General features: G+C 33.6%; 3 protein-coding genes across 5 annotated transcripts in view; all 3 read left to right on the plus strand.

Moving 5' to 3' along the window:
* The window catches only part of LOC125845778 (protein WVD2-like 4), an 81379-nt gene that overhangs the window by 35069 nt on the left and 24269 nt on the right, over positions 1–22041 (plus strand). The gene's annotated exons all lie outside the window — the stretch shown is intronic.
* On the plus strand, positions 4470–12967 carry LOC125845751 (uncharacterized). Of its 3 annotated transcripts, none has more exons than XM_049525292.1 (11): positions 4470–4826; positions 7197–7439; positions 7563–7690; positions 8138–8246; positions 8380–8419; positions 9470–9559; positions 9879–9978; positions 10069–10208; positions 10953–11055; positions 11178–11908; positions 12632–12967. In XM_049525292.1, exons 2-11 carry the CDS (start codon positions 7301–7303, stop codon positions 12864–12866), a joined length of 1815 nt encoding a protein of 604 aa, XP_049381249.1. In that variant the 5' UTR covers positions 4470–4826; positions 7197–7300; the 3' UTR covers positions 12867–12967. The 3 variants fall into 3 exon arrangements, with proteins under 3 accessions (XP_049381249.1, XP_049381242.1, XP_049381254.1); XM_049525285.1 differs by having other exon boundaries at positions 4526–4815; XM_049525297.1 differs by lacking the exon at positions 4470–4826 and adding an exon at positions 5281–5301.
* On the plus strand, positions 17183–21945 carry LOC125845809 (iron-sulfur cluster co-chaperone protein HscB homolog). Its single transcript, XM_049525333.1, has 7 exons — positions 17183–17614; positions 18762–18858; positions 18979–19068; positions 19578–19643; positions 20159–20227; positions 20757–20901; positions 21492–21945. Exons 1-6 carry the CDS (start codon positions 17268–17270, stop codon positions 20892–20894), a joined length of 807 nt encoding a protein of 268 aa, XP_049381290.1. The 5' UTR covers positions 17183–17267; the 3' UTR covers positions 20895–20901; positions 21492–21945.

A 22041-nucleotide genomic window follows, 5' to 3' on the forward strand; every position in this document is an offset into this window, starting at 1 on the left:
CAACAAAATTATTTTATCAAATAAAAAAATCTCACCCAAACCCGTTTTCAACTGGCACTTCATGCGACCTTTGTTCTTTCTTCTTCCTCTATTCCTTTCTCTGTTCTTTCTTCAGCCTCTTTTATTTCTTTAAAAAACAACAATTTTCATCCCCAAAGTAGCTAAGTTGCATTAATTAACTTGATAAAAAAAAATAGCAAACTTGCAGCATGTAACTGCAGCTTTTAAGCCCAAAAAAGAGTAACTTTCAACCCAACAAACAACAATTAAAATGAAAGCTTGAAACCCAAAAAATAACAGTTAAATGTAGATTGTAAACCCCCAAAACAACATTTTAACCCAATAAATTGCAACTAAAATGCATAGTAATATTAATCATTGATGCCGCAAGGTGGAAATTTACATACAATATTCATTCGCATCCACATTGTGAAATGATTTACAATCAATCTTCAAGAACTATTACATGATTAACCTTGACTAAGAAACTAATCTTTTATACATTAAATAGGAAGAAAGAAAACACAAATTAAATAAAAAGGGTAGTGAGGAAAAGGGGAAGGGGAAGAAAGAAAGAAGAGAGACAAAAGTTGGGTTAGATTAATTTGAAATGGGTTTGGGTGTCGGGTTTGAAATGGGTTTGGGTGGGATTTTTTTATAGTTGATAAAATAATTATGTTGACCAATGAAAATCGGCCATTTGTTTAGTTAAATTCCATATCATATTTATGTTAGCTAAAGGGCATTTTTGAACCATTTTCAATAGGGTGAGGACATTTTTGAACCTTTTCCTTTATTTGAGGGTAACTTACAACAATCTCACTAATATCTGAGATAATTACTTAAATGCATGTTATGTTATATATAACGAATCTTACCAAATTTTGATATGTCTAGATACATGTATCTCGGGATATATGAACTCAAAATTAGGTTAATTTGTTCTAGATACTCATACACTCTTCAAGTGGATTCACATGTATGTAGGATACATAGACAAATCTCTCGCTCTTGCCTCCCTCCCATCTCACTCGCCACTTTCTTATCTCGCTCGTGTATCTCGGATGCATCACACCAGATACATGTATCTCCCGTATCTAGTATCCTAGATATATGTTAATCACACTATATTTTTTTTACTATTGTTACTTTGTTAGTAAAAACAACAGTATTATTTGCAATATTTGGTTTGAAAATCTTCTCATTTACTTAATATTATATAATTTTAAGTTTGAAAAAAAAAAGGCTAGCCCGCCCCAGCCCTCAGCCCTTCTAGGGTTAGGTTGGGTTAAGCATTTTCAGGCCCTTCCAAATGAAGGGTCGTCCACCCTAGCTCATCAAATTTCTTGTCCCACGAGGCTTGGCCCGGGTGGGGCTAAGCCAACCCTTTTTGACAACTCTAAGGAGAATCGAGTGGTGCAAAAAGGATAAAATTCATAATTATGTTATTCCGCATTTGAAAGTGAGTATTATTAATTAATTTTAAAATTATTCAATTTCACTATTTATATGAAAAATGATGGAATTAATTGTTAAAAATTGAGATAGCTTATAGTCTAAATTTTTTAACTCACTGAAATATCTTTATTTATATTATTTCACATTCCAAAAATTTCGATGTTACTTTTTAGAAAAACTTTCACATATAGCCACTCAAAAATAGTCTGATTACTCTTTATAGCTATAGTTTGATAATTACAATTTGTAGCTACATGTTATAGGGAGGAGAGAGGCGAGCGAGACTGGAGAGAGAGGAGAGAGGCGAGAGAGAGGGAGAGAGAGGGAGAGAGGTGAATTGTATATGTATATCGGTTAGATAATTGTATATTATACATATGTATTTGTATATATGGAAAGCGAGATTGGGAGAGGGGGGAGAGAGGCAAGCGAGATTGGGAGACGAAGGAGAGAGGCGAGCGAGAGAGGGCAGATAGTGGGAGAGAGGTGAACTGTATATGTATATTGGTTAGATAATTGTATATTATGCTTATGCATTTGTATATATGGCAAGCAAGATTAGGAGAGGGAGTAGAGAGGCGAGCGAGATTGGGAGAGGGAGAGAGAGGGAGAGGGGGAGAGAGGCGAGCGAGAGAGGGGAAAGAGTGGGAGAGAGGTGAATTGTATTTGTATATTGGTTAGATAATTGTATATTATACATATGTATCTGTATATATGGCAAGCGAGATTGGGAGAGGGAGGAGAGAGGCGAGCGAAAGAGGGCAGAGAGTGGGAGAGAGGTGAATTGTATACGTATATTGGTTAGATAATTGTATATTATACTTATGCATTTGTATATATGACAAGCGAGATTAGGAGAGGAAGGAGAGAGGCAAGCGAGATTGGGAGAGGGAGGAGAGAGGCGAGTGAGAGAGGGGAGAGAGTGGGAGAGAGGTGAATTGTATATGTATATCGGTTAGATAATTGTATATTATATATATGTATTTGTATATTATGTCGAATTATACATATACAAACGTGACTAATTATACAAACTTGAAGTCAGCCCACGTAATTAATGTATAATGTTAGTCGCGAGTGAAAATTATAGCAAATTATAGCTATGATGAGTAATTAAATAGTATAAGTTTGGTTAACCGCGTAATTTTCCCTTCTTTTTATAATACATTGGAAGGTTATTTTATAATAACCCATGAATATTTTGGATTGAATTATTCCTATTTGACGTGCTAAATTGTCAATTTATTGTGAGAGTAAGTAATATTGACTAGTATATATTGATGTGACTATTAGCTTTTGTTGGAGATGAGTGGTTTATTTTTATTTTTTGATAATTGATGAACTCTGACTATGTAAGTGAATGTTAATTAAAAAAAAAAAAAACTATGTAAGTGAATGTGATTATGACATAAAGTTCAAAACATAGTTGTGTCAGCTTTAAAATAAAACATCATTTATTAGATTATTTTTTTCAATTCGATATTTAATATTCATTCTAAATTTGATTAATTTGAATTGTCACAGGTGATTTCACTTTAAAAGAAAGCTTCTTACCAAAAAAGAATTTCATGATGTAAATCTAAGATTTTTAATTAAGAATTAAAATGCACTTCATTCCATAACATGTTTAATGATCGATAATAATAACAAATAATTAGCTTACCTACTTTCAATAAACTTTATTAAATATTCATCTTAAATTATTAAGTTTGAAGAACTTTCTTTGGTGGGATCGGAACTCACCCAAAAAGTAGATTTTTTAAAAAAATTATTTTTTATAGTTGAACACCAATTTTTTAAAAAATAAATAGAAATAAGTTGGTAGCAATCCTTTGTGTAATTATGAAGTACTTACCGTATAATTTTTATTTATCTTAATTTTTATGATATTCAAATTTGTATTAAAATTTGATCAAATTTTATATTACAGAGTCCATTTTAAAAATGACGTACCAAATAAGAATGATATCAAACATACTATATAATGCAAAAAAACTTAATAAGCACTCATAATATTGTAAAATAAGTTGAAATTTACAAATTTACACTTTTCTATATTTTTCTTGATGTATCATTACATAATTAGAAATGAGACTACTCATAATATTAATGCCAGATGTATAATTTCGCTTTTGATACCATCGGAGAAGTTATATATCATTTTAGTCATTCTATTTTATGCGACTCTATTTCATTTTAGTCATTCTATTTTAGGTGACTTTATTTTAATTTTAAAGAAAAGAAAAGGAAATAGAATAGGACCACTAACCTCACCTATCAATTAGGTGTGAAAAAAATTGTTGGGAGGAATAAATGCTGAAAAAAAGTGAACATTGAGATCATTAATTCTCCAACTAATTATCTTGAAACTTCTTATTAAAATTATTTTGAGAAAATTATTTTTGAAGAATTTTCATTTAAACTAATATTTTTATTCACAAAAGTTTAATTTTCTTCGAAGTAAAATTAATATCCAAACACAATTTAATTTCCAAATATATCTTTTAACTTCAACTTTAATATTTCTTACAACTTAACAAAACATCATCACAACAAATATATTTTGTTGAAGAAAATATTATTTAATAAAATAAATAAAATACATATACAAGCTAACTTGAATAATATTTTATTAAAAAAAAGATTTTTTATTGAGTTTAAAACAACATAATATTAAAAAACATTTCATCCGTTCTATATTAGTTATTATATTTTTCTTTTACGTAGAGAATCATAATTTCTTTTTTACTTTATCTTTCTCTAATAAATTATTAATTTATTTAAAAATAAAATTTAACTAATCTTATTTCAAAAATATTGAATAAATGGTCAAAAATGGAATACAAATAATTAGAAGTGTTCAACATTGTACAAATGCTGAAAATATTAACTAAAAGACAATGATTAGGAGTGTCACTCTCGAATGAGTCTTGTCGTGAGGATTTAAATTTAATCACTTAAATACGAGTTCTAGACATGAAAAAAACAACAAAAGTCTAAAGACAAAGCTTCTTTCCATTTTCTTGACTCTTCTCATTTTTCTTACCATTAGAACAAGTATTCATTGGAACCTCCATTTTATTCTAACTATTTGCTAGCTTTGAAAATTTCTTTGGAATTGTTCATATTCTGATTCTTAGCTGTGTATTTTTCTGCATTTGTTGTCTGCATATTTGTTATTCTCAAGGAAAACCCATGTTAGATATCCACCTTGGTGGTCTCATATCACCTGACTTTGCCCCTTTTGCTTTAATCAATTTCCTTGAGATCTGTGACTTTTGAGGAAATAAAAGTTCAGTCTTTCCCTTTGTTGGGTCATGCTTAAAAATTCAAGATTCCTTCAGAATAGCTGCTGAGGTGAGTTAAAGGTTGAATCTTGAAAAAAAGTTTGATTCTTTGCTTCAGCTGTTAGTTTGAGTTTTGCTGATTGATTGATAAGAGGGGTTGCTTGAATGGTAAACACCCTTTGCCTCCAATATGAGGTTGTGAGTTCGAGTCAGCTAGGGAGCAAAAAGTGTGGGAGCTTATTTTATTTTTTTTTAAATAATTTGATTTTTGTTGATTAGATGATTGCATGAGTTTGATTGTTAAAGTTCATGTCTTTGTGGTCTGTGACCTTTTGATGGTCATTTATGTTTAGTTTGTTTGAGGAAAGATGGAAGTAGCAGTATGTCAATTTTTTATTTGAATTATGATTTTGGTTGAACTAATACCATTTGTTGTGAGCCTTGTTATGAATAATGGTTTTGCTTGAGTTTGATTATTATGAATTCTCTCCCCTTTACTGGATCATGCTTAGAAATTCAAGATTCCAGCTTGGTTTCCTTCAGAACAGCTGCTGAGGTGAGTTAAAGGTTGAATCTTGGATTAAGTTTTGATTCTTTGCTTTGGATTAAGTTTTTATTCATTGCTTCAGCTTTATATTGAGTTTTGTTGATTGATTGATAAGAGGGGTTGCTCGAATGGTAAGCACCCTTCGCCTACAACACTGAGGTTGTGGGTTTGAGTAAGCTAGGGAACAAAAAAAGGTGGGAGCTTATTGGGGAGGGGTAAAAGAATAAAAGAAAATTGACTTTTGTTGATTGGATGATTGCTTGAGTTTGATTGTTATAGTTCATGTCTTTGTGGTTTGTGACAATTTTGTGGTAATTTCTGTTTTGTTTGTTTGAGGAAAGATGGGAATAGCAGTATGTGAATTCTTATGAATAATGGTTTTGCTTGAGTTTGATTATTATGAATTTTCTCTTTCCCTTTACTGGGTCATGCTTAAAAATTAAAGATTCCAGCTTGGTTTCCTTCAGAACAGTTGTTGAGTGAAGTAAAGGTTGATCTTGGATGAATTTTGATTCTATGCTTCAACTGTTGGTTTGATTTTTGTTGATTGGATGATTTGGTTGAGTTTGATTTTATTTAGTATGATAATGACATGAAATGAGTTTAAATGAAGAAGTGGGCATTTATATAGCCGACCCCGATTTGTTTGGTAGTTGGGGCTGAGGCGTAGTTGTTGTTGTATTTGTTTGCGGGTTCTTTCATTCCCCTTAGTGCGTCATGCTCAAAACTTCAAGATTCCAGCTTGGTTTCTTTCAGAACAGCTTCTAAATGAGTTGAAAGGTTGAAACTTGGGTGAAATTTGGATTCTTTGCTTCATCTATTAGCTTGATTTTTGTTGATTGGAGGATTGCTTGACTTTGATTGTTAAAGTTCAGGTCTTTGTGGTTTTTAAGTGATCATTTCTATTTTGTTTGTTTGAGGAAAGATGGGAATACTAGTAAGTGAATTCTTGATTTTTGTTGATTTAAGTTATGAGTTTGATTGAACTAATACCATCCGCTGAGTGAGTTGAATTGTTTGGTTTGTGTTGATTGGTTAATCATTATCAGTCTGATTAAGTATTTGTTTGCTTTGGGTTGGATGTATTTTTTTCTGGTTAGTTTGGTGACTGTTTCTGGTTTTGTGCATCTATGGACTAGTAGATGTTACTTGTTAGAAGCCGAGTTGGCGTTTTCCCCCCTTTTCGTGGATTTAGGAAGAGTTAATTGGACCTGTAGCATCTGTTATCTTTTACCTACTTAGTTATGCTATGTGGGAGAGGGAGGGGGCCAATCCCATTTTCTCTTAATTTAGTAGTATTTGTTAGTGGTCGCATAGTATCTTATTCTTCAGTTTGCACTACTACTTGTTGCTTCATTTGCTCAATGTATCTTGCTATTATGCTGCCGTTATTTTCCTTTCAATCCTGTTTTGATTACACTTCTTGTGAGCCGAGGGCCTATCGGAAACAACCTCTCTACCTCACAAAGGTAGGGTTAAGGTCTGCATACATCCTACCCTACCCAGACCCCACTTGTGGGATTACACCGGGCATATATTGTTGTTGTTGTTGTAGTTATGCTATGTGGAAAAATCCCTAAAGAGTAACATATTGGCTGACTTTATGTCTTCATTGTACACAAAGTCTTAAGAATTGTTTGGATCGCGCAACATGTATTATGTTTACATCATATGCACCTTATTCGAACACTCAAGATTTGAGTGCTCTTTCCCTTGTTTGACTGAATTCCTCTCCGATAAATTTCAGAGCATTTAATCCATTTTATGTGTAATAATGCATGGCATAGATACATATCCCTTGAATAATAATTTTTGTTTTTCAGAACTTCGAATTCCTGCTGCGACTAACTCATACAAACACATCTATGCAGCTTTTCTGAAACATCATTTTCATAATTTTGTAGGTCCATTCATACTTGGAACACCAAAAACACTTAATTCTTGTATAGCTGTTGCGGCTTTTAAAAAATTTGAGAGAAAACAGTTCTGTTTTCCTAGGATATGCAATATGAGGGACACTGGTAACATCTCTCAGTACCGAGCTAAGTTAGATCAGACATTGTCGTCTCATGATCTTGTAAATGATGATTTACTTAAAAACCTTGTCAAGAATCAAATGCTACGCTCGTCAGAATGTGATCTTCAAGGTTTGTTCTATGTCACTAAATGTGGATTTTACTTAAATAGGCAGTCACCTGTATCATCCAACATATACTAAGCAACGATGCATTCCACAACCCTCCATCCACCCTCTTTTCTTTTTTTTGCAGAATGTAGTGACAGCCTAGTAGAGCGAAGAACCAAGGAAGTGGCAAACTTCCTGAGCATGTTAAGGAGTACATCTGTAACTGATAATGAGAAGGCAAAATCTTCTGAAGCAGCTCATCCTGTTTGGAAAGTAGGCTATCTATCACATTGTAGATTATCTTTTCCTAATTCTCGAAACTCTCCGCATACCAATGTCATTGTGACTCTGAAACTTATTTGAAGCATCACGTGTTGGTTGTCTTTGAAGGGGAGCCTTTTCGTAACTGGTAAAGTTGCTGCCGTGTGACCAAGAGGTCAGAGGCTCGAGCTGTGGAAACAACCTCTTGCAGAAATGCAGGGTAAGGTTGCGTAGAATAGATCCTTGTTGGTTCCGGCTCCTCCCGGGACTCCTGTGCAGAGCAGGAACTTAGTGCACTGGGCTGCCCTTTTCTTTTACATGTTGGTTGTCTTTAGCGGCACCAAAATCTGCTGCTTTCTTGGAATGTGATATTTTAGTCTTACCATGCATGTATTGCAAAAGACTTCTCCCCATCTGTTATTTACTATGAGAGTAATGCCGATTCTCCTTCTTTTGCAGGTAAAACAAGATACTGAAGATTACCGTGTTATGTATCGAGAGGGACCAGAAGGCACTCCCTTCCATACCCTCCTTGTTGAAGGCTATGTAGATGGCCCATCAGATGTTTGTAAGATAGATTAAAATCTCAACTATTTTGCCTTATATTCACTGTTGGGGTGGTTATTAAACAAGGTCACCTCCAGAAAGTCCGTGTTGCGTTAGTATTGGACAACTTTTGTGATAACAACCGTCTGTTTCAGGTTTATGCATCTCATGGGGGGCAGAGTTCTACAAGAAATGGTGAGGATCCCATATGCTATAGACTCTTGCATTATTTTAGTATCGTGTGATGTTTAGAATGCAATAAAAATTATTTAGGGAGCTGTTTGGATAAATACATACAGATGTTCGCATTGTCTGCCGGACAAAGTGACTGTAGTAGATGGAGAGAGCTTTTGAACTACAAAACTTTTAGTTGTAATGGTGGTATTGTATTTGTATCAGCATATTATTGTGATACTATTTAGTTTGACAGCGAGCATTAGGTTAAGAAAAATAGCACTATAAGTTTGGCAGATATGAGGCTAGTAGAACTGGTGGATAGATGTCAACAACAACTTACCTAGTATATTGCCAATTTTTTTCCGATTGTTCTCCCTGATTAGACTTTGATAAAAGAAAGGGGTGCTAGTGATAGACCCTTTTGCTCAAAAGACGTATTTCCGAAGCAGAATTGCAAGAATAGAATGACAATAATAAGATAGAAAGATACAAAGCAAATGAGACAACAAGTAGTAATACTCACTGAAGAATAAGAAACTACACGCCTACTAAATATCACCCTACCTCTCACACATAAAGTTCGACAGCACCCGGCTACTCACTAGCCTTCTACCCCAATTCTCGACCTCTAAACCTTCCCATCTAGGATCATGTCCTCAGTAAGCTGGAGCTGTGGGAGCTGTCCATGTCCGGTGGATAGATGTCATTTCAAGCAATTTACGCAGAACAACAATCATGGTGAATTCATTAAGGGGAGAGATTGTGAATCAAATGAAATTGTATCACAGCATCCTCCCATTAATTTTTTTCATTACCACAATCCAAGTAGTTGATAAAACAAATAAATTTTATAATGCGAGCACAACCAAAATTTCTTGGTTCTGTCTCTGTTGGGGAGTGATTGCTCTCATAATTTATCAAGGTGGTGATGTACATTAAAGCCGCTGATAGATTTAATGCAGTAAATGTGAAGAAAAAAAGAAACTTAATGCTAAATAAAATATCAGTAAAGTTATAAATTATCTTAACATGTGCATTGAATGTTAATACACCTCATTATCACATCAGGTGGCCGCAAACCACAATTCCAACATTTAAGATTGCAGCCTCCGAGTGCGTGCAGAAGGTCAGAGAGGGTGAACAAATATGTCTAGTAAGGTCCGTCATCTTATACTCCCTCCATTTCAATTTGTTTGGCTTACTTTCCGTTTAAGTCCGTTTCAAAAAGAGTGTCTCTTTCCTTTTCTCGCAACTCTTTATGGCATGTTTAAGACCACAAGATTAATGGACATTTTGGTACATTCTACATATCTTTAGTTTAACAAGATTCAAAAGTCGTTTTTATTTTCTTAAAATCCCTGCCATGTCAAAATCAGACGAACAAATTGAAATTGCGGGAGTAGTAGTTATAGATGCTTATTTTGTTCTTATTATATCTCTAATATGCTGATATAATGTTTAACTACTTGTAAGTTAGGATGAAGCTTTCATGGCCATTGTCAACAAGGGAGGCCCTTGTACATTTCTTTGTATTCGAGTACATTCAAGATGGTCTGATAGTAGTGCTTCTAAATTCGGTAAGCTTGTGAAAGTCCATGACATTTTTCCGTTAACATATTTGTTCTCATCATCATTAGAGTAACTGATTGTTTTGTGAATGTCTCCAGATCTCTGATGTAGATACTGTTGATAGAAGCACTCACGGGTACTCGAAAGACGGAATACCACCACCGCAGGATGTAGTACGAATTGACGTGGTGGGAGGTTTTGCTATCCAGAAAGTTACTGATAATCGTAGCTACTTCAGGTATCTTTGGATTTCTTATGTATTAAAAGTACTTATTGTTGGTATCCTGTTATCAAACCAGTAAACCAGAATTTTCGAAATAAACTGGAACAGAAAATAGAAACTTTAAGACCACAAAATTCACCGTGTGTCATTAAGGAATTTGTTACCAGAGGTTTTGGATTACTTCCTCCCAGAATAAAACAGATATACCTGTCGCTAGAGTAGTAGTACCTCAAACGCCAACAACTTCATCGAACATAAAGACGGTAACAAATCACACAATTTGTTAGAAAATATGCAGTAGAAGTTCAGGTGTTTTTCCCAGAAAACGGAGGCTAGTCCTCTGAATTTATAGCCAACGAAGGGTATTGTGAACAAGTGCTATTGTGCCTTATCGAAAAAGTGACAACCCATTTAATGTGAAAATGTGCTATTCAAATTGCATCCTTTCTCTTGGAATCTTTTTGGGAGAACGCTTCATTTCATCATTCACACCTCTTAAAAACTCAACACTTAAAGCAAATAGACGACATATGACAACCTATTCAATGTGAAAATGTGCTATTCAAATTGCATCCTTTCTCTTGGAGTCTTTTCGGGAGAACGCTTCATTTCATCATTCACACCTCTTAAAAACTCAACACTTAAAAGCAAATAGACGACATATGCAGTATTATCAGCTTCAAACGCTTCCTGTTGCGTTTTCATGCTAGCCTTTTCCATGTAAATTTTCTCTCTTTTTGTGTTTATCAAATTTTACAGGACTATAGCAAACATGGATATCAAACTGGACTTTGTTCCTCCTTCATTCATCAATTTCCTTTCAAGGCAGCTCGTAGGTGCTGGCTTCAAGCTTTATAAAAAGGTTAATGCCAATTCAATTATCACTTCTGTTTCTGATATTGTTTATTCGTTGGAACAACGATGCTGATCAAACCAATATTTTAGTTCTCTGGATAGTAATATACTGTTCTTTTTTTCTTGCAGGAAGTAGCTTCGGTTACCAAAGGTGACGAAGATTTCAGCAATGCTCTAAAAGATCCACTATATGATCGAATACGAAAAGCACTTTATTCAGATAATGTACCTAATGACAATGAGGCTTTAGAATTACAAGACCTCAAGGAAGAAGCACATGCTAGTCTCGATGAAGGGGCTTCGGGACTGCAAAAGGACTTCAAGAAAGATGCATGTCTCAGAGTTGATGAATGGACAGGAGATGGAAATGGTGCTTTAGAGGCGCAAGACCCGATAAAAGACTCCTATGTTCAACCGGATCAAGCAACAGGAACAAATGTTGAAGATAAAAAAGTTCATAGTGAAATTGAGGAAATTAATGAAGATACAAGTGAAATGATTGAAAGTTTAGATGAGAATGACGAGAAAGTCGGGGATTCTCCAGCTAATCAACTCGTAGATGTGCCTTCCAACAACAAGATGGTCGTGATTAGATCTGAGGTTCGACAAGCTCTGGGAACTTTGGAGAAGGCTATTTCTATCATAAGGGATTTTGGATATAATTTGGAAATTAGATCTGTTTCCGGAAACGCTACTGTTAAGTCTTTAGGTGTAGAGGAGGATGGACGGAAAGACTCAAAATCATCAGAAACTGATCGAATTCATGGAACTCGCATAGCTTGCGCTGAATCACCCGGAAAAGAATTATCAGAGGCGACACACAACGAACACAGGAACAGCTCTGCTAGTCATGGTTCCAGGTAAAATTTTGTTTGCTTAATTGCTAGAGGCTTCATTGAAATATGAACTATGCCAAGCTTACCTATTCTACATCATTTGTGTTACATCGGTTCCAGAGAAATTAAATACTCTCTCCGTTTCAATTTTTTTGTCTAGTTTTGACTTGACACGGAATTTAAGAAAGTGAGGAGACTTTTGAATCTTTTGGTTCTAAACTAAAAATATGTAGAATGTACCAATATACGCTTTAATCTTGTAGTATTAAACATTTCACATGGAAAATTAGAATAGAAGAATTGCCAAAAAGGGAAAGAGACATTCTTTTTTTAAACGGGCCAAAAAGGTAAGTAAGACAAACAAATTGAAAAGAGGGAGTATTTATTTTCCAAACCGGCATATCGTATTTGCAAAACATGCTAGCCATTTAAAGACTTCTACAACTTCTTTACCATAGAAAATCTGAAAGTTTGGACTTATATATGACAAAAAAGGTTGTTTTGAGCTATGTTGCTCGGACTCTTCATAAGTATTGTCGGGTTTGTGTCTACAGTATTTGTGTCGGATCCTCCAAAACCTATGCTTTTTTGGAGGATACGACATGGATGCACCTACATTTCTGGAGTGTCCAAGCAACATAGATTCCGAGAACACTTAATCTTTGTGACTATGCATTTCCTATGATAACATCTTTGTTGATATGCTAGATGAGTTTCTCTCAAAATTGGCGTAACTTTTTTCTCCAGGCGTACAAGTTCTAGTTTGTGCACGAAGGAAGCTAACCACAACACGAAGATTGCTCCTGCATCACCGGATGATTATGTTGAAATCTTAGGCGACACACAACACATTGCTGTACATGTAGACCAAATGAAGGAAGAAAATGTTGCGTCTGTCCATGGAAAAAAACACGGTATAAGAAGACGAAAGCTACCATTTTACTGCTGCTTGTCTTTTAAACCAGAACAAGTCATGAGTTAGAGCAATTTTGTTCATAGGAGAAAGCAGCTATAGTTTACCTGTTACTACATATGTAAAATTCTTATGTAATTAAGGGTCAATACCAGAGTGTTCTGTACCTATGTTGCTCGAACCTTCCAAAAATGTTACCGCATCTGTGGTGAATCCTCCAAATTGCAATAGCTTTTGCAGGATCAGACACACACGTGACATCTTTTTTCGTAAGAGTCTGAGCAATATAGTTTTGTACAACATAGTGTAACTAAGCATGCCCATATTTATAGTAATGTAATATGATGGTGACAATACCACAAGTACCTGAGTTAATATATTCTTCGTTAAAAAAGTGGCTTACGTATATCTTTTCTGTCTAATAAATAGAGCATATTTGCCCTTTTTGGTGATGGACTCTACATTAGTTCTAATGATAGTTAATTAATGTCGGTAAGAACTTTAACATTTTTTATTAATTTGTATATTTATTGCCGTTAAAAATTGTGGATGAAAGTATTTAGTTGTTTTGAATAACCTCTTACTACATTACATATCATGATTAAAGTTTATAAATCACATAGTTTAGACAATTTTTAATTTTTATTTATTTATGAGTAATTAGCAAGACTAATAGGAAATACTCTAATAATAATAATAATAATAATAATAAAGGGACTTAAGTTTTTATTTATGACTTTAACTTTATAATATTTATAACTTTGATAAATAAATTCAATTTGTTTAGTTTGGTTAAACTTGAAGTAATTGATAGTCATAGTAATTAGATTGTTTAGAAAGTGATTATATTGGAAAATAGATTAGGAAATAAGCAATTTCATCAAAATTGAATTTAGATACGTAAAATAACTAAATTGCATTTTTTTTTTCTCTGTATATCTGAAAGGAGAGTTTGAGAGTTTCAACATGGCTGTTATTTTTTTTATTAATAACATTCTTTATTTTAATTTTTAATAGTTCAAGATTCATGCTTTATCAATTGAGTTATTCTTCGTTTATTTTATTTGTTGTGTTTTATTTTTTAAATGTTAAAATGTAAAATTTATAATTAGTATTTGAAGATGTATTTTTTTATTATATGAAATTAATATGAAAATAGTTACAACTTATAGTATTTTTCATATAATTTTAGAATATCTAAAATTTAAATTTAAACTATTGATAATCTAACTTAGTATAGCTCTGGAGATTAGTTAATAAATTAACTCTCACAAAATAAAACATGACAAGTAAAATTTAACATACGAAATAATATGTTCTTTTGTAATTTTTGATGAGCATTTTCTCAATGGGACTGTTTTAGAAGCAACAAAATAATAGGATCTTGTGGTTTTGATTAGTTTTTTTTTATTAGTTTTGGGTTGGAAGAGACTTTAATTTGAAGTTTTGTGTTAGAGGAAGTAGCTGATTGTTTTGTAAGACATTTGGATTATAAAAAAAATAAAAAAAATATACTTCTTTCATTTTGATTTATGTGGTGTATTTGATTAAAAATATACTTCTTTTATTTTGATTTATGTGGTGTACTTTGATTAATTTTTTTTTAATTTAAATTTATATGATATAGTTTGACTAAATGCTGATATACATTTGATCACTTTTTTATATGTTAAGAAAATTTTAATGAAAAAAGAAAAGCTATGCATTAACATATTAGGATTGATAACTATATGTTTTAATGCACACGATCTTGATAAAATGAAATCTTTAAAGTTATTTTTTTTAAACAAAGGAGTTAAATTATTTTGAAACATATATAATGATTTTTTATTAAAAAAATGAAAACATAATATCATATAAAATTAAATGAAAAAGATAAGAAGTTCAATTGTTTTTCAATGAAGAGGTTGAAAAATATCTTCCTCTTGCTATACTCCTAAAATAATTGAGAGTTTAGATTTTAATTAGGACATTGATAGTATTCATTTTTATTTGAATAAAAAGTAAATGTGCATATTTATCTTGATATTTGTTGTTTTAACATAGATCTACTAGATTTTGAAAGCATGTGGCGAAATTACATTATTCTAAATATTGTCATTTGTCAAATGATATTCTTTCTTTAAAAAATTATATCGTATATATGAGGGAAATATTTAGTTTTAAAGGTATATGACATATATTGAGCCTACATTATCGATAATTTTTTTACTTCTTTCAAGTTTAAAAAGTTCTATTCCGTATAATATTTATGAGAACTGGAGAAACGTGTACGGATAAAGCACCATGTATACATAACAACTTAATGGAAGCATGAAATTAAAAACTTAAACGTACAAAATAACAAATATAGTTTTGAGAAAATAATTATTATTGAGATATAACTTAATTAAAGAAATAAAATCTTAAATTTGTTGAAAGAGATGTCTGATGAATAAATTGCAAAACTTAAATACATTATTTTAGGTGGTTGAAAGAGATGTGGAGGAATAAATTGCAAAACCTAATACATTATTTTAAAACGTAATTTTTTTTAATAATAGAAAAGACAAACAAAAGATAAATAACTTATAAAAATATCCTTCTTTCATTAAAAGTTTTCTATGATACTTCTCTCAAATCATTTTCCAACCGAATTTTCTGTGGATTGTTGTCGGAGAATAATGCCCAATTTATTTTCATTCTCATTTGTTTGCAAATCTAACAAATATATCTGAAGTGTTACAAAATTATTTCCAAATTATGTAAGAAATAGTCATATATAAGTGTCAAAAGATCCTTACTTATTGATCGTTTCCATAATAGAAGTATTGTATATGATACTTACTCAAGTTTAAATTTAGACCATTTAATATAGTTAATTTGAACTTTTTCTCTTCATTTGGTATTATCTACTTAAGTTATAAGTAAGGTTAGTATAATCTTTTCAAGTTAATAATTTTAGTTTATAGCTATAGTAATTTTTATACGAGATGAAATATTTAATAGCTTCACAACAATTATCTACTAGTAACATTTATTATTGATAATGGTTATTTCAAGTTAACAAAATGTTAACGTTTGTTCTAATGCGTTACCTTGGTTATTATTGTCAAAAATCTTATTAATCAATATGAAAATTTGAGTAGTTTAATTCAAAATTTTAATATATTAGATGAAATTCTATTGTTAAAAATAAACATAAATGGTTATAGCATTTTGAATTAATAGTTTGCTATTTTATACAATTTTTTCTATATTAATTTACCCACATTTCATATTAATAAAAAAAATAGAGAAATTAATATAGGTTTTAATGGATTAGGCTTTGGACTATTACAAATGGGTTAAATTTGGGCACAATTTCTTAATTCATGACAAAAATAATCTAAAGTCAACTCATTAAACAGCCCAAACTCAATCCATCACTCAATCCCACAAATTGAAGAAAATAGTGCTATTTTGGCCCAAACTCAACCCATCTCGATTCCGAACTTGATCTAGACCTTGATCCTCAACTCAATATTGACACGAGACTCAACCACAATCCCTAATTGGGACTCGATCCCGACCTTGATTTTCGGCCCGATACGACTCGATTTCAGACCTTGATTAGAGACTCAATCCTAACCTTGACCCTCAACTTGACCCCAACAATGGATCCAACCCCGACTTTCGAATTGGACCTAAGTCTCGATCCCCAAATCAACATCAACACATAATTTAAACCTTAACCTCACCCTGACTCTAATTTGGGACTCAACCTTGATTTTTTGGGATCGATCTCGATCTCGATTTTTGGCTTGACATTGACTTGGGACCCGACCCATGTCACCAACACGAAACTCGACCCCAACCACATGATAAAAGACCCGACCTTGACCCAGGACTCCGACCCAGCCTCGACATAGAATCTAAACCTCGGCTCGACCTCGACATGAGAACTTATAGCCTCGACCTTAACTCGATCTTAATTCAAGACTCAATCATTACCTCAATGTAGACCTGCCGATGACCCCAATACGGGACTCAACCCCTAACATCTACCTGTGACTCGACCCTAGACCCAACCACGAACTCAACCCAACTTTGACCTAAAATTCAAATCTCGACTCAACCCCTAACCTCTACCATATCCTAATGATATGTAATATTGGTGAAACTTTTTGTGAATATTTGATGAAGGAAAAATTCATTGACATCTCTAAAAAGTGGAATGAAATTAGACATATTAAATTACAATCCATCATCTAACCTATTTTGATTCGTCCATCTTAACTCAAGTAAGTTTTTAAAAGGATTGGGCATTGATAGCTCAACTTTAGACCAAAAAGTCTATTTACCCTGTAATCATATTCAATGTTCGAATTCAAAATCTCCTTACCACTCCATCATCATATAACCAACATAACTTAGTTCCTACCGAGAGCTTATATATATAGCTTGAAGATTAGAGAAACTTCTTCTATCAATTTCTCCAAGAAAAAAAAAATGTTGATGAAGAAGCTGAGAATTTCAACACCCTTTTTACAAAGATTATTATTGGGAAGAAGGGAAATAGTGATTTCTTCTTCTAAGACCCAATTCGATTTTCCATCAATTTCTCCAAAAGTAGAGCAATTTCCTCAATTTATACAATCTAGAAAGCTTAATTTTCTTAGAAACGATTTGGGTTTTTCTGGAAGAACCCTTTTTAGCACTGAAGCTGCTCAAAAAAATTCTTGCTGGAATTGTTGTAATGGGGTTTCTTCAAATACGATGCCGTTTCTTGTTTGCACTGCTTGTGGCTGTGTGCAACCTGTAGATCAATCTGTTGATTTTTTCCAGATTTTTGGACTGTAAGTTGGGTTACTGAGTTCGAAATTTGATATTTGTAGTAGAATTATTAACATATATATACATATATATATATATATGATTTGAATTAAAGCTATTGTGTTCGGCTGAACCCTGTGTAATGGTGGTACTGTGAATGTAGTTTGTATTGGGTATATTATTAGTTCATGGTAGGATACTTTGTTCTTTTTTTAGTATTTGGAGGAAAGGCGGATCCAAGATTTGAACTTTATGTTTTCAGGGTAACCCACTAACCGTTTTAGTTAGTGGGGTTTGAAAGTTAATATTTGTACATATTTAGTAGAATTATTGATATTTGTACATCATTTGAATCAAAGCTATTGTGTTCGGCTGAACCCGTAGCTTCTACTGTGCTTTCTCCCATGACTTGGAGGTTCTTAGAGTGGCGAAGCCAAAATTTTCATTAAGGAGAACAAAATATAAAAACTAAACACACGAAGAGGGCAAAGGAGGTTCAACATATATACATAAAAAATAATTTTAGCCATGTATAAATGGTGTAATTTTCCGCTGAAGGGGGTTCGGATGAACCCCTTGGCCCTTGCTAGCTCCACTCCTGTTCTTAGCTTGTATAAATGGTGGTACAGTGAAGTGAATGTGTCTGTACTGGGTATATTGTTAGTTTATGCTCGGATTCTTTTTCCTTTTTAGTATTTGGAGCAAAGGCGAATCCAAGATTTGAACTTTATGGGTTCGGTATACCACTGAAGCTACTGACCATTTGAGTTACTGGTTTTGAAATTTGTACATGTTTAGTATATACTTGATCTGAAGCAAACCTACTGGGTTCGGCCCTGTAGCTTCTACTGTTCATTCGCCCCTGACTTGGAGGTTCTAGAGTTTAGTGTAATTGATTTGGACTTCAAAATAGTACATGATAATTGATTGTGTTCTTAGCTTTGTAACAAATAAGGTAGGCATACGTATCAGATATCACTTATTTGGATCATTAGCAGTGTACTCGAAGGATCTGCACGAAATAAGTATATTAATTCATACCCATTGTTGGAATATAAGGTTATAGTAATATCTTGCGAAACATATGCATGTAAATATATTTATGTCAGTTCTTATTTATCTTTCATCTTTAGCGAATTGACTTGCTAAAGATTCTCTGCATTTTTTCAGGGAGAAGAAGTATGAAATTGAGGGGGAGAATCTAGAACGCAAGTATAAAGACTGGCAGAGGAAGCTACATCCGGACTTGGTTCACACGAAATCTCAGGTTCATAAAATTGCATTGTACACATAAATACAAAATCTTCCTTCTGATTATTCTTTTGGGGATTCCCTTCCGCCAAAATTTTGATATTGTTTTACTATGGCTTCTTGCTGTTTCTGCTAGAAAGAAAGGGAGTATGCTGCTGAACAATCTGCTCGTGTCATTGATGCTTACCGCACACTAACTGATCCATTGTCAAGGGCAATATACATTGTAGGTTACCATTACTTAATACATACTTACTGCTATTGTAGTTCCATTTTTTCATTGGTGATCATCACGAACATATTCTGTATCTCCGCAATGATTTATATGTGCAAGAGACATTTGACAGAAGATAACTCCTATTTTCCCCCCTTTTTAGGCTGAAATGTGCTTAACAAACTATAAGGACAAAAAGATAGTATAAACTGTAAAGGCTAATGTTTTACACACATATTTCATATTCCGACATATGAGTTCTTGTTTCCTCTAGAGAACTGCAAGAGATGAAAAGTTGACTACTTTGGCCCATTGCATTTGGTTTCCTCCGTGTTTTTTTCTTCCCTTTTCCTTCAGAGTGAAGATCTGAAATATCTGCACTGAAGTGTTTAATATAAAGAAAAACTCAATAATATAATTGCAACTCAAGGAAAGATAGTGGTGTAAAGTAATAGAAGTTGCAGATTGTGGTCTACTAAGTCCTGTCATTTTTCTTCTTAACGTTTTGTCCTGGCTTCCAGCTGAAGTTGGAAGGCGTGCATGTGGATGAAGAGGAGAAGATTGATGATGTAGAGCTGCTGACTGAGGTAAAATTTGGTGTTCTGGAATTGCTTTTTAATAAGCGCTGCTGCCAATTGTTTCTTGGACATGTTGGCCTTTTGTGTAAGATAGAAATTGACAGTCGATGCCTGGAATATGAAATATGATGATAACAACACATACCCATAGGATGTACGCGAACCTTACTCCTATCTTTGTGGGGTAGAGAGATTGTTTCCGATAGACCCTCGGCTCAAAAGTAATATGAAAAATGATTTGACCACACATTCAACCAATTGACTTACACTTTTTTTTGCTCCTTCCGTCTTAATCGTAAAAGTTTTGGTTATGCTGTCTTGGTATGAGTTTGTTACACTATCTATGATTTGGAGGTCTTCCTTTGTAGGGTTTAACAATATTAGCATTTAGATGTAATATTTACTATAGAAAAATGGTATGTTATTTTGTTTGGTCTTTGTAAAGGTGCTAACTTAGCTCCTCCTCAGTGGCTTGCCTAAATTCATCTTCTCCGATTATTAGTCATCAAATATTTCACTTGCAGATGCTGGAAATCAGAGAAACTGTTGACGAAGCTGATGACTCACAGGCACTTAAACAAATTCAGGGGCAGGTATAAAAGGACGCCAGTAGTATAAGCATTTACAACAACCCTGTTTGAATTTTGCGCAGATTACCCAACTGTTCTACTAGCTGTTAGAGAAATTATTTTGTTGCTTTCCCCTTGCATTTCTTTTTTTGTGCTGGGTGCAATCTGGGGGTCAGCTGAGTGGGCAAATTCCGGTGCGTAATAGCTTTTTATCGGATGCCGCCTCCATAGTGTTATCAAGCAATTGATGCTGATTGACATTACCTTGAGAGCATGGTATATCAATTCTGTAATTATTCCCCCTCTGCTAGACGAACTTTCGTGTAAAGCCATCTCAAACTTTTACTGTGTGAAATGAACTACTGCAAAGGCTTCTACAAGTTTCACATGTGTAATCATAATAAGAAAGAACTGATTGAACACTTCTATTGTTTGTATTTATGGCATATGTGTAACTTTACAGTAGTCATAAGTCTTAACAATGCCAATTGCTGATAGTTTAATTTTTTTGTTTTGTTAATTCTATCTGTGGGCGCTCTTCATTGTTTTGCAGATACAAGGAAAGTTCGAACAATCATCCATCTCTTTTACAGACGCCTTCCAAAGTAGAAAGTATGAAGAAGCTCTGGCTGCAATCCGAAGGATGACTTACTACAAGCGTGCAAATGAAGAGATAGTGAGAAAGCTCTAGTTTATGGGTATGGAACCTTGAACTTTCATCTTTGATTTATTCTCGTTTGGTAAACATCCATCGAGCTGATGGTTTTCCAGTCACCAACTTGGTGTTATGTGAGGGTATTGAACTAGCTACACCGGGACTTAATATTTTTCATTGTGAAAATGTCCGGGGCTTGGCTTCACTTGACCTATAACTTTTATTGTAAAATACTCATTGTGGTTACTGAAGTTCTCTAGAACATATTTGTGAAAGGCATTATATATAGATGGGCACCTTAACCTCCAACTTTAAGAATGCACATGTAGACACCTCAATTTGTCCTTAATGTGTCTCGTGGACACCCAACGTTGACGCGACACATAAATTTTGCTGGTATCTAGATGATCATTTTGTAAGTTGGGAGTGTTTAATTGACATAGTGGAGACGAGACAAGTTAAGGTGGCTAGATGTGCATCCTTAAAGTTGGAGCGTTCGGTTGCTAGTTGAGGCCAAGTTAAGGCGTCTATCTATGTATTATGTTGGTTCAGCATTAGTAATTGTAGGTTCAAACTTCAAATACTGTGGGATTTACTTGTCCTGTTATTGTATTTGCTTGTGAACTTGAATAGAAACATGAAGCTGTGGTTTGGGAGTGAAATGCAACTAGGCACAAGCGGACAGACCCGAACCACCAGCAGCGCGTTCACAGAATACGACAATCAGTTGATCTGATGAAGTTGGGTGTTCGCTTGCTCCGGTGGATCTAGTCAACCTACCATACTTTCCAACACGACCCCGAAAATGTACACACTGTTGATCCACTAAATAATTGCCAAGAACGTCGATAGCAGTATGAATACACGATCTCTCTCACTCATTGGTGAATGATCCTGGTAGATTTGATCATGTAGTTACTATTTATATGAAATGATGAAAACTGAATAAGAATACGTCGATTTCGACGATTCGAAATGTTGCATTTGAATGGAAAGGGATGTTCCTTAAAGTTACTGGAGTTTGAGTTGAGTTCAGGATTTGTTGCAACTCCATTTCCAGGACTTATAAGCTTGCTTCTGTTAGTTTTCTTCCAAGAAAAAAAAAATACTACTCCCTTCAAGTTTCTTTTCAAATATAAATTAGATTATATTCATTTGATATTTTAAAATAAATTTTTAGATA

The sequence above is a fragment of the Solanum stenotomum genome, chromosome 1 (assembly GCF_019186545.1).
Source record: "Solanum stenotomum isolate F172 chromosome 1, ASM1918654v1, whole genome shotgun sequence".
Taxonomy (NCBI): Eukaryota; Viridiplantae; Streptophyta; class Magnoliopsida; order Solanales; family Solanaceae; genus Solanum; species Solanum stenotomum.

Coding starts and splice junctions, on each gene's coding strand:
- LOC125845751 (XM_049525292.1), top strand. CDS start 7,301: ATGAGGGACACTGGTAACATCTCTCAGTACCGAGCTAAGTTAGATCAG. Junction 7,440..7,562: donor GTCAGAATGTGATCTTCAAG/GTTTGTTCTATG, acceptor TTTTTTTTGCAG/AATGTAGTGACAGCCTAGTA. Junction 9,560..9,878: donor GAACAAATATGTCTAGTAAG/GTCCGTCATCTT, acceptor CTTGTAAGTTAG/GATGAAGCTTTCATGGCCAT.
- LOC125845809 (XM_049525333.1), top strand. CDS start 17,268: ATGTTGATGAAGAAGCTGAGAATTTCAACACCCTTTTTACAAAGATTA. Junction 18,859..18,978: donor TGGTTCACACGAAATCTCAG/GTTCATAAAATT, acceptor TGTTTCTGCTAG/AAAGAAAGGGAGTATGCTGC. Junction 19,069..19,577: donor TGTCAAGGGCAATATACATT/GTAGGTTACCAT, acceptor CCTGGCTTCCAG/CTGAAGTTGGAAGGCGTGCA.